General features: G+C 38.3%; 1 protein-coding gene across 1 annotated transcript; it reads right to left on the bottom strand.

Annotated features, from left to right (window-relative positions):
• Positions 1 to 635: 635 nt before the first annotated feature.
• LOC141608833 (receptor-like protein EIX2) lies at positions 636 to 2,921 on the bottom strand. The gene has a single exon (XM_074428181.1). The coding sequence runs from the start codon at positions 2,919 to 2,921 to the stop codon at positions 636 to 638; it is 2,286 nt and encodes a 761-aa protein (XP_074284282.1).
• Between the last annotated feature and the right edge of the window lie 14,603 nt (positions 2,922 to 17,524).

Genomic DNA, 17,524 nt, shown 5'->3' with positions numbered 1-17,524 from the left:
ATCGCTGTCTGATATTTGCATTATTATTCATCAGTGGGAATGCCAAGTCCACTGCTAAGTGGACGACTAGAGAAGACTTTGACTAATGTGTGGACTTCGAACATTACATGACTGTTTTGATTCAAGCAACTGATCACCATTGATGTCATATTTGATTTAGTCCAAAACCATATACTCACCATTCTTATGGGTGATATTAAGACATACCTGCAAACAATGTTTGGATTAAATCAAGTTATGTCAATTCAAGTTGTTCTACAAGAAAAGAAATTCAGCTTCGACCATAACTGTTTTGGTTCAGACAAGGATTACTTGTAGTTCCAACCATTCTTACGGGTGCGATTAACTTGCTGATCAACTCCGGAAACCACAAGATCAATATCGACATTCATTTATCGAGATTATTTAAATTATTCAAACTCTCTCAGATTCTATAATAATATACTCATGCTTATGATAAAATGCTATACTAGTATTAGTAGTATAGTACAGGATAGTGCATCAGTGCATTACACTTGGTGAACAACAATAAGCTAAAATGTTTGCGAAAAATAACAGATGATTAAACATGACAGATGACCTTATTGTGCAACTCAATTACTTGGAAACATCACTACATTAACAAATAAACCATCTCATCTTCTGTTGATCCTCCTACCTCTGGCCACCCTCACTGCAACTACCACATACAACCAGTTATAACCATCTTCCACGCGCCGGAAAACTGCATGCCTCCACCTCCTGTTCACCACCAAACTCCCAACAACACCCCAGAAACCAGTAGCAAATCCCGACATCACTACCAAACCAAACCCCATTTTCTCGAGCTTCTCCTTATTATCGCCTTTGCCTTTATTGCTCCTACCCTTATCTTGCTCACCCACTTTGCTTTTACACTTCTTAGGCAGAAAATCACCACAAAGATAAGGATTTCCGGCATATATTGACGCTTGGTCAGACAGGGTTTGGAGCTGATTGCCAGTCGGAATCGGGCCTGATAAATTGTTATAGGACAAGTTAAGATGGCTCAAACTATATAGTTCACCCATGCTTGTTGGGACACTTCCCCCGAGTTTATTGTTTGATAAGTCTAGTGAGACCACTGACTTCAAACCCCCAATATTCACGGGAATGGTTCCAGACAAATGATTATACGACAAGTTGAGACTCAACAAGCCGGAGATCTTTGTTATGTCAACGGGAATACTACCCACCAAGTTATTGGAGGAGAGGTCTATATCCACCAAATATCGTAGTGTGCTCGTATATGCGTACTCTATTCCTTGAATCACCTCACTAACATCATATGTATAGGTATCTTGCGATGCATTAGGTGAAGTCATGGATGTAAGGTTACTTAAACAGCGAGGAATATATCCCATAAAATGGTTATGTGCAAAGTCCATGATTTGTAGATGCGGCAAAGAGCATATCTGCTTAGGAATAGTGCCACTAAATTTGTTTCCTCTAAGCCTAAATATTTGCAGTTCTCTAAATTTTTCGGCACTAAACCACTTGACCATTTTGCCTGAGAGTTGATTTCCACCAATGTCTAAAACTTTCAGATTTGGGAGATCATTCAAGCAAGAAGGGACCTCTCCGCTCAACATGTTGTCATTCAAATGCAAATAAAATTCCAAGTCTAAACCACCTTGGTAGGTATCACGATTATTAAAGCAGGGAATATGTCCTATGAGCTTATTGTACGAGAGACGTAAAAATGTTAGACTTGTAAAATTGGCAAAACAATTTGGAATGTCGCCCGATAAACTATTATTATTAATATCTAGAAAATTTAACGAGGTAAGTTGGCAAAAAGAATTGGGGATTTGACCATTAATTTGATTATTGGAAAGGAACAGCTCTGTCAAGTTAGGCATTAAATGAGTTAATCCTTCTAAAATTGGCCCAGAGAATAAATTATCTGAGAGATCTAAATAGTCAGCTTCACGATATACTCCTGTTTTACTGCCATTTGATAAAAATTCTCCTGACAGGGAGTTATTAGAGAGGACGATAAGGGAAAAGTTAATGGGGAAAATAGGAGACCCGCTAAGGTTGTTGTTAGAAAGATCCACCAAGTTAAGTCGTTGCATTGTATGAAACCATATTGGCATGATCCCTGAGATATTTGCATTAGACAAAATGAGAATTTCTAGGTTCTTTTGAGTTTGAAGCCATGGAGGAAATTGTCCGTTGATGTTACTGGCTGAGAATGATTGAAGTTGGAAAGGAGGAACCCAATCAGAAGACAGATTGAGTGTAAGCATGGTGTTATCTATGTATAGTACTTTCAAGCTTGAGAGGTTACTAAAGTAGGATATTTCTCCACTCAAGTTATTATCGGAAATAACTAGGCTCGTTAAATTAGATAGCTTTTCTAGAGATGCCGGAATTGCGCCCGATAAGTTGTTTTGATAAAGTTCAAGGGCTAGTAGGTTAGTGAGGTTACCTAATTCATACGGAACTAACCCACCAATAGAAGAAGATGCGAGATTGAGATACCTGAGTTGCTTCATCGAACCCATGAATATCGGAATTGAGCTATAACTGAAATCATTGTTGCTCAGGTCCAACCTCCTCAGTTGTCGTAACTCAAGCAAATACACCATGGATTCAAGCTTCTCCATTTTAAGTAAGTGATTAGAGTCGTCTCCATTAAGATTAAGCTCGAGAATATGGCCGGTTGTGTCATCACAAACCACCCTACTCCATTCGCAGCATTCATCACCTTTCCACGAAGATGAAACATCTTTGTCAAAATAGGTGAGGTTGTGCTTGAAGTTTAGCAAGGCCGCTCTTTCAGAAGGTTTACACTTTACGATTGAGCTGTTAGGTGAATTCCCCTTGCAAATACACCACCTTGTATTGAAAAATATAAATGTGAAAATGAGAAGGGATGTTAATACTACGTTTCCCATTGGTATGAAGAAACAGTGGTAATTGAATAGATGAATTAGATTTTAGTTAAATGTATAAAATTCATTTAAAAGGAGGGAGTATATATATAAAACAAACCAAAACTACACGTTGCACAGGCTTGGCCGTGGAAGTGATAGGGGGCCAAAGGGCTACTAGAGAAGACTACTGACTTGAAAAGTATGAAAGTCGTCGTCTGTTGTGGGTGGCGGGTGCCAGGAAAATGTGGCAACAAAACCTTCGTTTTCTTGAAAAATTAGTGGATTACATTTGTTCATCTTAATGCATTGGAGCTAAAAATTTAGATATTTCTTTTGTACGAGTAAATATCTTACGGCTTCCAAACCTTCGCATTTATTTTTGGCACTAGGATTAAGGAATGTAAGAGATTGTGAATGGAGTTGGGAGTTGTTTAGACCAATTTTTACGCAGTTTAGAATCCGACCAGGGTATTCCAGTCAGGGTTGATTATGGTGAGGTTAACTAATATCATCCTATTATGATGGTATTGTGGTCATACCTTTACAGGGTTTTATTATAAAGTAAAAAGAGATAAATTAAAAGTAAAGAATAATAAAAGAAGACATGACACAAAGATTTATACGTGGAAAAATCCTTAAATGAAAAAAAAATTACGGGCACTAAACCAGGAGAGAATTTCACTATGTATTTTGCAAATGACAAAATTCAAAGCCTATTCAAGGTTAGAAATGTATTCATACTGTGATATTTTCATACATTCATTACACGGATAGTTCTTTGCGGAGGAAGGATTGTTTTGTTGGGGGGGGGGGGGGGGGGGGGGTGGGAGGGGATGGTGGTGGTGGTGGTGAGGCAACTCGAAAAAAGTTCTAAAATTTCAACAAAAAACTTTGAAATTTTGGCCTTTGGCATGGGCGAGCGCCCCCTCTAGCCCTCCCCTAACTTTACCATCACTGATTCTCATGATATGGTTAAGGTTTACATTTCTTTTCCCAAATGTCGCTACTTTTCTCAAAAATTATTTATGTGGCTCATATATCTCTTATTCACGAGTTTATTAAGCCACAATACGTTTTTCTAAAATCGTAAATCTCGAAACGACGGTCATTTTGAAAAAGAAAAAAAAACATTTTATGAATGTATGCCCAAACTTTCTTTAACGACTAAACTTTGTCAGATTGAAGAACTCGTGAAGAGGACAATTTAATTGGGATTAATTTTGAAAGGAGAAAATAAAGACAATAAAAGTGGGATGGAGAAGCAATATATAGTGAAATATTGTTATGAACTCATATCATTATGATTACCCTTTCTTTAGAATCGAGCTCATGTTGGAGTAGGAAAGCTCTTTGTCTATTACCACTCGAGCTAACTCTTGTTCTTTATCATTATCGTTTCTAATCAACCAAAATTCCAATAAGTGGTCACTGGAGACGACTTTGACTTAAAAATATGTGATGAAGACTTTGACTTGAAATATATGATGACTTTAAGTTGTGTGTGCCTGCTGAAAACACGTCTAATAAGTGTCTTACATACATATGAATTTGAGATAACGAAATATCTCGTTGATTGTTCACTAGTTGAGATCCCGTGTTAAAGCACGACATTTGTGAGAGACATTAGAGAATTTGAAAATTATTTAATTATATTTAACTTATTTTAACTCCATTTGAAATATTAGCATAGAATAAAACTTAATATTAGTAATGTTTTGTATTAAGAGATAGAAAAAAAGAAGGTTCAACACTGTTACTCTATATAAAATTGCTGAAACTATTTTGTGTGTATATGAGTTGTAATAAATATACTTATGTATATATTAAATCAAAAAAACATTAAAAAATTAACCAAAATTTGAATGCTCGAGTTGTATAGAGTAGAAATAGATATTAAATTAAAGTGTGGGAACAATATGTATTATTGGCAATTTTTTTCGTTTTAGAAGAAATAAAAAGAATATATGAATGCTCTTATCTTGTTGTAGGTTAGTTGTTGTATGTAATTAATTAGTATTGGCCCAGTTATAGGTATATAGATGTGTAAATGAAATAGAATTATATGGAATTAAGGGGGCGTTTGGTTCAAACATTAGGTATGGAATGGAATGGATTCTAACTCCAAGGAGGTATGGAGTTAGAACCCCATACATGTTTAAAGTTGTTTGGTTCAATCCGGGTATGGGAATAATAATGTGTTGGGTGGAATGGAGTTGGAAACTTGGGGAGATAGATGGGTATGGGATTCCAAGGGGTTGGAATGGAGTTAGAATCCATCAGGTATCTAACTCCATTCCAAAATGCTCCAACCAAACATTGGAATGGCCTGAATCCATTCCAATCCATTCCAAAAGCTCCAATGGCCCAATTGTAAATAGAATATAATGAAGCCCAAATTAGGCACTCTATGATCTAAACCTTCTCGAAGCGACCCATAGATGAAATTATTTGAAAGATCTATAAAGGTAGCATTTCGATATACTTCTGTTTTACTGCCATTTAGCAAAAACAATTCCCCTGACAGATAGTTATTAGAGAGAATGATTATAGAGATTAATGGGAAAAATAGGAGACCCGCTAAGATTGTTGTTAGAAAGATCCACCGAGTCAAGTTGTTGCATTGTATGAAACCATCTAGGCATGAGCCCCGAGATATTTGCATTAGACAAAATGAGATCATATAGATTCTTTTGAGTTTGAAGCCATGGAGGAAATTGTCCATTTATTTTGCAGTTATCAGCATAGAATGCATTAAGTTGGAAAGGAGGCACCCAATCAGAAGACAGGTTGAGTGTTAGCATCGTATCATACATGTCTAAATATGTCAAGCTTGAGAGGTTCGCAAAGTGGGGTTCCGACAAAACTGTACCTTCCAATGGATTGTAGCTAATATCTAAACTATGCAACTTGGACAGTTTACCTATTGATGTTGGTATTTTGCTACTCAACTTATTATAAGAAAGATCTAGTTTTTTCAAATTTATTAGTTTCCCTAAAGACGCTGGAATCTCACCCGATAACATGTTACTATTAAGATCAAGGAATTCTAGGTTTGTGAGGTTACCTAATTCATAAGGAACTAACCCATCAAGAGAAGCAAATGAGAGATTGAGATACCTGGGTTGCTTCATCGAACCCATGAATATCGGAATTGAGCTATAATTGAAATCATTGTTGCTCAGATCTAAGCTATGCAGTTGTCTCAGCTCAAGCAAATACACCATGGATTCAAGTTTCTCCATTTTAAGTAAGTTATTATAATCGTCTCCATTAAGATGGAGCTTGAGAATATGACCGGTTGTATTATCACAAACAACCCTTCGCCAACTGCAGCATTCCTCGCCTTCTCACGAAGATGATACATCTATTAAGGACACTTCTAATATCAAGCAAGTAGTTAACCATATCTCTAACTCTTAGCAAGATAATATTCAGTTGTTATTATCCTTGACTTAGTATATACGTACATATTGCATTCACATGTATAGTTGCTATATCTTAGGCTTTAGATTAGTATATAATAGATGCAACCCTTGTATTGTAATTCAAGTAATACAATCATAATCATTCACATTCCAATTCTTTATCTTATATGGTATCAATCGCCTTCGATCCTTCACATCGTATTCCTTGATCATGGCTCACAACGCCCTTGTCGTTCCCAACAATGCTCAACCCGACACCCCTATCATTTTTGTCAACCTTTCCCAATGCACCAAACTAACCACTAGCAACTACACGCAATGGGCTTTTCAGATCAGGTCGTTTCTTGAGGGTCTTGAGTTGTTTTCTTATGTAGACGGCTCAAACCCTTGTCCTGCTGAAAAGGTTGTTGTCAACAATGTCTCCACTGCCAATCCTGCCTTTTCGACTTGGACACGGCAAGATCGTCTTCTTCTTGCCTCCCTCGTCGGTACCCTAGACACCTCTATTGCACCGTTAGTAACCCAGTCCAAGTCTACTCGCGAGGCTTGGGCTATCCTTTCTTCGACCTTTGCCAATCCCTCTCGCGGTCATATATTGCAAATTAAAAACCGTCTTGAGGCCATCACCAAATCCCCTACCCAAACAATCACTGACTACATGCACCAAATCAAAACATGCACCCTAGAACTCGCCAATCTAGGTAAACCGATGGATCCGGAGGACATTACTGCGAAGGTTCTCCGTGGTCTTGACCAAAACCGCTACCGTTACTTTAAAGAAACTGTTGAGGCTCGCGATGAACCCATCACCTTTGATGCCCTTCACGAGAAACTCATTAACTATGAACTCCAAAATCCCGACACAACTAGTACCTCCCCATTACCCGCTACTGCCTTTGCTGCCCAAACCCGCCAAAACCAGAACCGTTACCCTCCTCGTGCACCCTCTCCCTTCAACCCACCTGCTGACCCGCGTAACCCACCCAAAGAGGCACCGGTCTGCCAATATTGTGGTTACAAGGGACATACCTTTCTCAACTGTCGTAACTTTACGAAAACTCATCCTAATGTTGTCATCACTCCTTATACTCGCCCAAATCGTCCTCAAACCTCGCGCCCTCAAGCACATACTGCCTCCACTACGGTGACCCCTCATGAGTCGTGGTTGGTTGACAGTGGTGCTACACACCATCTTACCAATGACCTCCAAAACTTGTCCCTTCACGCTCCTTATGCAGGCTCCGATGACGTGGTCATTGGCGATGGTTCCTCGCTTCCTATCGCCAACATAGGTTCATTCGATTACTCTTTTCATTCTCATAAATTGTCCTTTCGTAATGTCTTACATGTTCCTCTCATCTCACGAAATATTTTGTCAGTGTCTCAGTTTTGTGTTGATAATAATGCAATTATTGAATTCTCACCCTCTGCCTTTTTCTTTAAGGATATCTCGACGGGCCGGATAATACTCCAAGGCCAAATTGATCGTGGTATCTACTCTTGGCATCCGTCCTCTCCTAGTGTGCACCTTGCTGTTAGCTCGCCCTCCTTGGTGTTATGGCATCACCGTCTTGGGCATCCGTCTTCAAATATTTTTTCCCTTCTTAAGCGCAATTTCAATTTATCTAGTTCTACTTCCAGCTTTGATTATTGTAATGCTTGTCGAATAAATAAATGCCATAAACTTCCGTTTTACGATTCTACACTTACATCAAATGCTCCTCTTGAATTAATTTTTTCGGACGTATGGTCATCTCCAGTTGAGTCATGTCAAGGCTACAAATATTATGTATTGTTTGTTGATCATTACACAAAATACTCATGGTTATATCCCTTAAAACGAAAATCCGATACCTTTAATACATTCACTCAATTCAAACTCCTTGTTGAAAAATTCTTTAAACGACCCATTATCCAATTATTTTCCGATAACGGTGGCGAGTACATTAAAATCACTCCGTCACTTCTCCAAAATGGCATTACACATCTTACGTCTCCGCCTCATACTCCCGAGCACAATGGGTACGCCGAAAGGCGTCACCGTCACATTGTCGAAACCGGGCTTTCTTTACTATCTCATGCTCAAATCCCTACTACCTACTGGCCAAATGCAATGGCTACTGCTGTTTATCTCATAAATAGATTACCCACTTCTACTCTAAACAATGACTCTCCGTTTCTTCGTCTCTTTAACTCGTCTCCCAACTACAATAAACTCCGTGCTTTTGGATGTCTTTGCTACCCTTGGTTACGACCCTACAACTCACATAAACTTGATCCAAAATCAATTCCCTGTGTCTTTCTTGGTTACTCCTCTAGCCAAAGTGCCTACCATTGCTTAGATCCTACCACAAAACGGGTTTACACCTCGCGTCACGTCACTTTTGTCGAAACCGTCTTTCCTTACTCTCGTCTCACCTCTGCCACTCCATCCTCTTCTCCACCTGACTCGACTGACTGGTTTACTCCACCAGTCAGTTTCCTACCTCCCTCCACCACCCCTGCCTCGTCTGTCTCTACCCCACCCTCGCCATCTACACCTACATCCACCTCCTCTCCTGCTCACTCTGCTCAGCCCTCCTCTGATGCCTCTACCACACCCTCCTCCCCTCTGTCCTCGCCATCCCCACCTCCACCACCACCACCGCCACCTCCACCCCATCACCATGGAACCCGCCTGAGTAACAATATTCGTAAGCCCAACCCAAAATATGCAAAACTTGCTACCGTCACATCCCCTCACTCACTTCCAAAAACTACAAAACAGGCTCTTACCTCTCCACATTGGCGTGCCGCTATGCTCGAGGAATACAATGCGTTCATTCGAAACAAGACATGGACCCTTGTGCCGAATAATTCTTCTATTAAAGTCGTTGGGTGCAAGTGGATTTTCCGTGTCAAATATAATCCCGATAATACAATTCAAAAATATAAAGCTAGATTAGTTGCAAAAGGTTTTACTCAACAACATGGGATTAATTACATGGACACATTCGATCCGGTCGTTAAACCCGTCACATCCGTCTTCTTTTGTCACTTGCTCTTAGTCACGGTTGGTCAATTCGTCAACTCGACATCAACAATGCCTTTCTTCAAGGCACCTTACATGAGACCGTCTACATGTCTCAACCACCGGGATTCATCAACACCGAGTCCTCTTCACACGTTTGTAAGCTCAATAAAGCCATCTATGGCTTGAAGCAAGCTCCGCGGGCATGGTATACTGAACTCAAAGGCTACCTTGTTCAATTTGGGTTTAAGGTATCTCTTGCGGATTCGTCACTTTTTATTTACAAAACAGTCACTCACACACTTTTTGTTCTAGTCTATGTCGACGATATCATCGTCACCGGGCCGTCCCCTGTTTTTCTCACTGATTTTATCACAAAATTGGCTTCACGGTTTTCCCTCAAAGATCTTGGCAACTTGTCTTACTTCTTGGGAGTTGAGGTCACCCCAAATAAACATGGTCTTCTCCTCTCCCAATCGAAGTACATTTACGATATTTTGCAGCGACACAATATGGTGGATTGTAAACCTTCCACAACTCCCATGATGTCTTACCCACACTTAGCCGTCCATACCAACACTCCTCTATGCGATATCACCACTTATCGCTCCATTGTCGGCAGTTTACAATATCTATCACTTACCCGTCCCGATGTTTCCTTTGCAATAAATAAACTTGCACAATTTATGCAAAGTCCACAGCAAGCTCACTGGAGTGCACTGAAACGTGTCCTCCGTTATCTCCATGGTACTATGTCCCTCGGTCTACAGCTACATCGCCACACTCCGCTCCAATTACATGCCTTTAGCGATGCCGATTGGGGTGGTGATAAGGATAATTATACCTCTACCTCTGGTTATTTGGTCTATCTAGGTAAGAATCCGATAGCTTGGTCTTCAAAGAAACAAAAAACCATTGCTTTATCAACCACCGAGGCTGAATTTCGAGCTGTTGCCGAGACGACGACACGACTCTCTTGGGTTCGGTCTCTACTCACCGAGCTTGGTGTTGTTTTTCGTGCTCCGGTTATATATTGTGATAATTTAAGCGCAACGAACTACTCGGCCAATCCTGTTTTCCATTCGCGTATGAAGCATGTGGCGTTAGCTTTTCACTTTGTTCGAGCTCAGGTTCAAGATGGTACACTTCGAGTTTCGCATGTTAGTAGCAGTGATCAGTTAGCTGACGTGCTAACTAAGCCCCTTGCCCGTTCTCAATTCGAAACTATTATTTCCAAGATCGGCCTTTTCAATGGTCAGTCCGTCTTGCGGGGGAATATTAAGGACACTTCTAATATCAAGCAAGTAGTTAACCATATCTCTAACTCTTAGCAAGATAATATTCAGTTGTTATTATCCTTGACTTAGTATATACGTACATATTGCATTCACATGTATAGTTGCTATATCTTAGGCTTTAGATTAGTATATAATAGATGCAACCCTTGTATTGTAATTCAAGTAATACAATCATAATCATTCACATTCCAATTCTTTATCTTATAACATCTTTGTCGAAATAGGAGATATTGTGCTTGAAGTTGAGCAACGCTGCTCTTTCATAAGTTTTACATCTTAAGATTGAGTTATTGACTGAGTTTCGATTGCAATTACACCATCTTGTATTCAAAAAGATGAATGTGTAAATTAGTAGGCAAGTTATTGACTGAGTTTCCATTGTTAATGCTATACAAGTTTGTGGAAAACACAAGTTAAAAGATACCTTACATATATAATGTACATGTTAATGTCATGAGTTGGAGACAAGGCATATAGTGCCACTAATTTGGTTTCCTCTTAACTTGAGTATTTTTAATGCCCTAAACAGTAAACTGTTTTCCACCAATGTCTACAACTTGCAAATTTGTGATCTCTCCGCTCTACCTGTTGTCTTTCAACTGCAAATAAAATTCAGCGTCCGCCCCATAATTGTCGGAATCTTTTGTTAAAGCAGGGAATGCGTCCTTTGAGCTTGTTGTAAGAAAGTCGTAAAAATAAAAGAGTTGAAATAATATTGGTCAGCAATTTGGAATTACTCCTGGAATTACCCATCTATACCGTAACGTATATTTTTGCCCAGCCTTAAGTGTATGGGCGTATGGCTAATGAATAGAAATGAAACTAGTTGCACAAAAATAGTGCGCATTCATGCAATGCATTATTCTTACCTATTGTCCTTGTGTCCACTGTCCCTCGTTCCCTTAAAAGTAACAGACAAACCTAATACACATGTTTATGAATGATGACAACATGTTGAGCGCAGCATGTACGAGTAGTATTTGGTGGCACGTATGTTAGTATTGAGTAGACCTGGTAAATGGGTCAACCGGATTGGATGCGGGTCGGGCCAATTCAGCTCGGGTCAATTCGGGCCTGTCGTTTGTATCAGACACTAATCGGAAGTAATAGCTGTACATTTCATTAAAAATTTCTACAGCAAGTAGAGTTTCTAAGGCGAAAAGCCATGATCATTGATCTTAAACGATCATAATCAAACGACCAAATCCAGTCACTGTTTAGGGGACGATCAAATCAAATAGATGTCGGTCTTGGAAACTGGTTAGTACAGCATTAGTACAGGCATACTGTGAACAGCCAGAAACGAATTTTTTTTCGAAAATAAGGAAAGTAGAAGACGATACAAGGATATAAAAACCATTCACAAAAACTACAAAAATGATAAAACATGACAGATGTGATTAACACATGAACCATTTCATCTCCTGTTAATCTAGTGAGATCAAGGACTTCAAATCCCCAATATTGTCGGGAATGGTTCCCGACAACTGATTATACGACAAGTTGAGATTTAACAAGCCAGCGATCTTTGTCATGTCATGAGGAATGCCACCCACCAAGTTATTGTGGGAGAGATCTATGTCCACCAAATATTGTAGCGTGCTCGCATATGCGCGCTTTATACCTTGGAGAGATCTATGTCCACCAAATAATGATAATACAAGAATTTTAAAACATGCATGAGCCCCCTGGTTGTCAGGTCGCTTCTCATCATAATTAAAATTCATCTAATTTTATCTTATAAAATCATTTTAGGCTCTACACTACATAGTCCTCTGGTTGTCAGGTCGTACCTATCAGTGTAGTTGAGTTTATCCACTCTAGTGACAGAAAATTAATAAATGTCATACCCTCTGGGTTGTCCAGACTAAAAGTACAAGATTAGTTAACTTTTCTTCACCCCCGTATCAAATACAATAGACAATATTATTATATCTCCGAACTACAAGCCCCCTGGTTGTCAGGTCGCTTCTTGTAAACGAAAATAAAATAATTTTATTGCCTACCTGAGTGGCAACCTTTGACAAAATATCTCATATTCTATCAATTAAAAACTCAATAATCTTTAAGTGGTCAAGTTTTAATATCATTCAAACAATTTGAATAACACACTTGGCTATATCTAATATAACCCAACTGATAAGACTAACCCTTATATCTCATACAAGAGTCGGCTCCTGTCAGCTTATACTTTGCATGTTAAATAGCAATCATAAGCTTTAAAACAGCTTATCCACTAATATGTTACTCAAACATTACAATGATACTATATTATCAATAAATGATCAAAAATGTAATGATTGAAACAATGATTATCATAAAAGTGGAAACGCCTTTTATATCCACATAATAGACAAAAGCTATTTACGCATGCATGTAATAGATTGAGAACAATTCTCGCGAGACCCAAATTTACAAAATGTAAATGCAAAATTGGCTCTGATACCAATTGAAGGGACCGCGGCACATCAATTGCATTTAAAAACTTGTAAAACTGAGTAAAGGGACACATACTTTATGTGTAGACAATAAATTGGTCTAACCCCGAAAATACGGAGTCTCTATTGTATCCACACCGGTAGATAGACTAACGTTCTCAACCCTTGAGACGACCTCGGAATAATAGAGAAACACTTTTCTCACTTGTATGTATGAGAGTAGAAAGGAATGGAACTTCTTGTTCTTTTTTGTACGTATATATAGCAAGAAATGCATGGCCGGCTATTTATAGGCAAAAATAACTTGGCCATTAAGTTTCTTCACATAAGTCACGTAACCAACTTTGCTAAGAAAACCACACAAAAAATGGCACGTAGCAATTGCTTTGATAAACATTGATTCAATCATGTTTATCAAAAAGGACGTGTAAATTAGCTTAATGCCAATCTGATTCGTTTCGATCCGTCTCTCATACAAACGTCTTTCCGATATTAACTATATTTCCGTGTTAGCGGACAATATAAAAATATGTCGTCGAGATTATTTAATTAATTATCTCATAATAAATTAAATAACCGTAAACGTTAAATATCGACCGTAAGTGTGTGACCACATAGGTTCATCGCTAAACCGGTAATAATTAATCTCATTAACTATTAATCGAGGTTGGCGTCTAACAACACTCCCCGACGACCGGATAGTGTGAATACCAATATTCATTGTACTTCACTGTACTCGAACCTGGTAAAGGATACTGTATTTATTTCCCTCCATCGTTCCAACTCCGGATCGTCCTAGGGTATGGTTTGACTGTCAAACCCCACGAGACGACCACTATGTTACATGTCGATCACTATTGGTCGGGAATGACTTTAAGAAACTCCTTTCTTAAAACATTCGTCTACCCTGGCCAAGGTTTTTATATGACCAATAAGATTAATGACAACATAGAGTTCAAACTCATTACCTTGAGCTGACGGATTCCATCTTGACTCACCACTAATTACATAGGTACTTAATTATACCCAATGACCATTCAACTAGCATTTTTACACACTAGGTGTCCGATATCTAAGTACAATAAGTAGTCTATTAACTACAATGATGATCTCAGGTCAAAGGATAAAATATACAACTATTCCTTAAGAGAATTTCCACATTGACAGTGCATAGGTAATAATAACCATTTGGGAAATCTCACTGTTGATCACGTTCAATAATCATATCTCCATATGCATTATCTATATTATAACTTAATGAATGAGATCCATTAATACTCATCCTATGAGTAACGTTATCAATATATTGGTCTATCCGGATTATCATAGTCCGTTCAAGATCCAACGACCAAGAACACTTTTAGACTAAACTTTATAATACTCGACTCTCATTATCATAATCTCCATTATGATGTCAAATATACCAGTTTAATCAAGGACTTATCATCGTATTAATACCTTAATAAGATAATAAGAAAAAGCCATCTAATTATTAATCTCCATTAATAATTACACTGTATGAAATTTGTTCAAAAACGTTTCATAACGATTGCTCTGGGGCATAGTTCCAACAATCTCCCACTTGACCTAGAGGCAATCGGTCATGAACCTTGATCCTATATTCCACCCGTGCTTGTCAAACTCCTTTGATCAAAGCGCCTTAGTGAAAGGATCTGCTTCGTTTCTTTCCCTTACACCTGATGAATTTGAACATCTCCATGTTCAAACATTTCTCTAATCAGATGAAATTTCTGAAGAGCATGTTTAGATCGTTGGTGGTCCCCTTAGCTTTTTAGCATGTACAATAACTCCTTATTGACACACAATAGAGGAATACCTTCCTCCACTGAAGGAACAACACCAAGCTCAATTAAGAAATTTCTTATCCAAACGACTTTCTTAACAGCATCACATACGGCTAAGTACTTTACTTCGGTTACTGAGTCAGCTACTTTAGCTTTTATGGAATTCTTCCAACTCACTGCTCACCATTTAAGGTTAAAGCATAACCAGAGATAGACTTGCTATCATCCGTATCCAATGCGAAACTCGCATTAGTACAACTAAACACTTTTAGCTTACAATCTCCAAAAATGAGGAATTGGTCCTTAGTCCTTCTCAAGTACTCAAGGATGGTTTTCACCACTTTCCAATGTTCCTCATCTGGATTGCCTGATGCCTACTCGCTACTCCTAGTGGGTAAGCCACATCAGGCCTTGTACAACATGAGTGTACAAAGATTGGGAGAGTCATAGCAGCTTCCTGAATCTATCTCCATAGATTCTCATTCCAAGAATATAAGCCGCTTCTCCCATATCCTTTATGGAGAACTGTTCAGATAGCCAAATCTTTGTCTCTTGCATGGTTAGCACATCATTTCCTATTAGCAATATGTCAGCCACATATAGCACTAAGAAAATTACTGTGCTCCCACTAGCCTCCTTTGAGAAATATTAATCGGAAAGAAAACAATCCAATAAGAACATAATCATACATCATCATGATATGGACTTCCTCATAATGATAATACAAGAATTTTAAAACATGCATGAGCCCCCTAGTTGTCAGGTCGCTTCTCATCATAATTAAAATTCATCTAATTTTATCTTATAAAATCATTTTAGGCTCTACACTACATAGTCCCCTGGTTGTCAGGTCGTACCTATCAGTGTAGTTGAGTTTATCCACTCTAGTGACAGAAAATTAATAAATGTCATACCCTCTGGGTTGTCCAGACTAAAAGTACAAGATTAGTTAACTTTTCTTCACCCCCGTATCAAATACAATAGACAATATTATTATATCTCCGAACTACAAGCCCCCTGGTTGTCAGGTCGCTTCTTGTAAACGAAAATAAAATAATTTTATTGCCTACCTGAGTGGCAACCTTTGACAAAATATCTCATATTCTATCAATTAAAAACTCAATAATCTTTAAGTGGTCAAGTTTTAATGTCATTCAAACAATTTGAATAACACACTTGGCTATATCTAATATAACCCAACTGATAAGACTAACCCTTATATCTCATACAAGAGTCGGCTCCTGTCAGCTTATACTTTGCATGTTAAATAGCAATCATAAGCTTTAAAACAGCTTACCCACTAATATGTTACTCAAACATTACAATGATACTATATTATCAATAAATGATCAAAAATGTAATGATTGAAACAATGATTATCATAAAAGTGGAAACGCCTTTTATATCCACATAATAGACAAAAGCTATTTACGCATGCATGTAATAGATTCGTTACTCAACGAATTACGAGAACAATTCTCGCGAGACCCAAATTTACAAAATGTAAATGCAAAATTGGCTCTGATACCAATTGAAGGGACCGCGGCACATCACATGTAGCAAGCGGAAGACGTAAACGCGGTCCTCCCGAGACCTATTGCATTTAAAAACTTGTAAAAAGCGAGTAAAGGGACACATACTTTATGTGTAGACAATAAATTGGTCTAACCCCGAAAATACGGAGTCTCTAGTGTATCCACACCGGTAGATAGACTAACGTTCTCAACCCTTGAGACGACCTCGGAATAATAGAGAAACACTTTTCTCACTTGTATGTATGAGAGTAGAAAGGAATGGAACTTCTTGTTCTTTTTTGTACGTATATATAGCAAGAAATGCATGGCCGGCTATTTATAGGCAAAAATAACTTGGCCATTAAGTTTCTTCACATAAGTCACGTAACCAACTTTGCTAAGAAAACCACACAAAAAATGGCACGTAGCAATTGCTTTGATAAACATTGATTCAATCATGTTTATCAAAAAGGACGTGTAAATTAGCTTAATGCCAATCTGATTCGTTTCGATCCGTCTCTCATACAAACGTCTTTCCGATATTAACTATATTTCTGTGTTAGCGGACAATATAAAAATATGTCGTCGAGATTATTTAATTAATTATCTCATAATAAATTAAATAACCGTAAACGTTAAATATCGACCGTAAGTGTGTGACCACATAGGTTCATCGCTAAACCGGTAATAATTAATCTCATTAACTATTAATCGAGGTTGGCGTCTAACAACACTCCCCGACGGCCGGATAGTGTGAATACCAATATTCATTGTACTTCACTGTACTCGAACCTGGTAAAGGATACTGTATTTATTTCCCTCCATCGTTCCAACTCCGGATCGTCCTAGGGTATGGTTTGACTGTCAAACCCCACGAGACGACCACTATGTTACATGTCGATCACTATTGGTCGGGAATGACTTTAAGAAACTCCTTTCTTAAAACATTCGTCTACCCTGACCAAGATTTTTATATGACCAATAAGATTAATGACAACATAGAGTTCAAACTCATTACCTTGAGCTGACGGATTCCATCTTGACTCACCACTAATTACATAGGTACTTAATTATACCCAATGACCATTCAACTAGCATTTTTACATACTAGGTGTCCGATATCTAAGTACAATA

The sequence above is a fragment of the Silene latifolia genome, chromosome 10 (assembly GCF_048544455.1).
Source record: "Silene latifolia isolate original U9 population chromosome 10, ASM4854445v1, whole genome shotgun sequence".
In the NCBI taxonomy this organism is placed as follows: domain Eukaryota; kingdom Viridiplantae; phylum Streptophyta; class Magnoliopsida; order Caryophyllales; family Caryophyllaceae; genus Silene; species Silene latifolia.
Note: the sequence above shows the minus strand (reverse complement) of the source record. Positions and strands in the feature narration are given on the sequence as shown.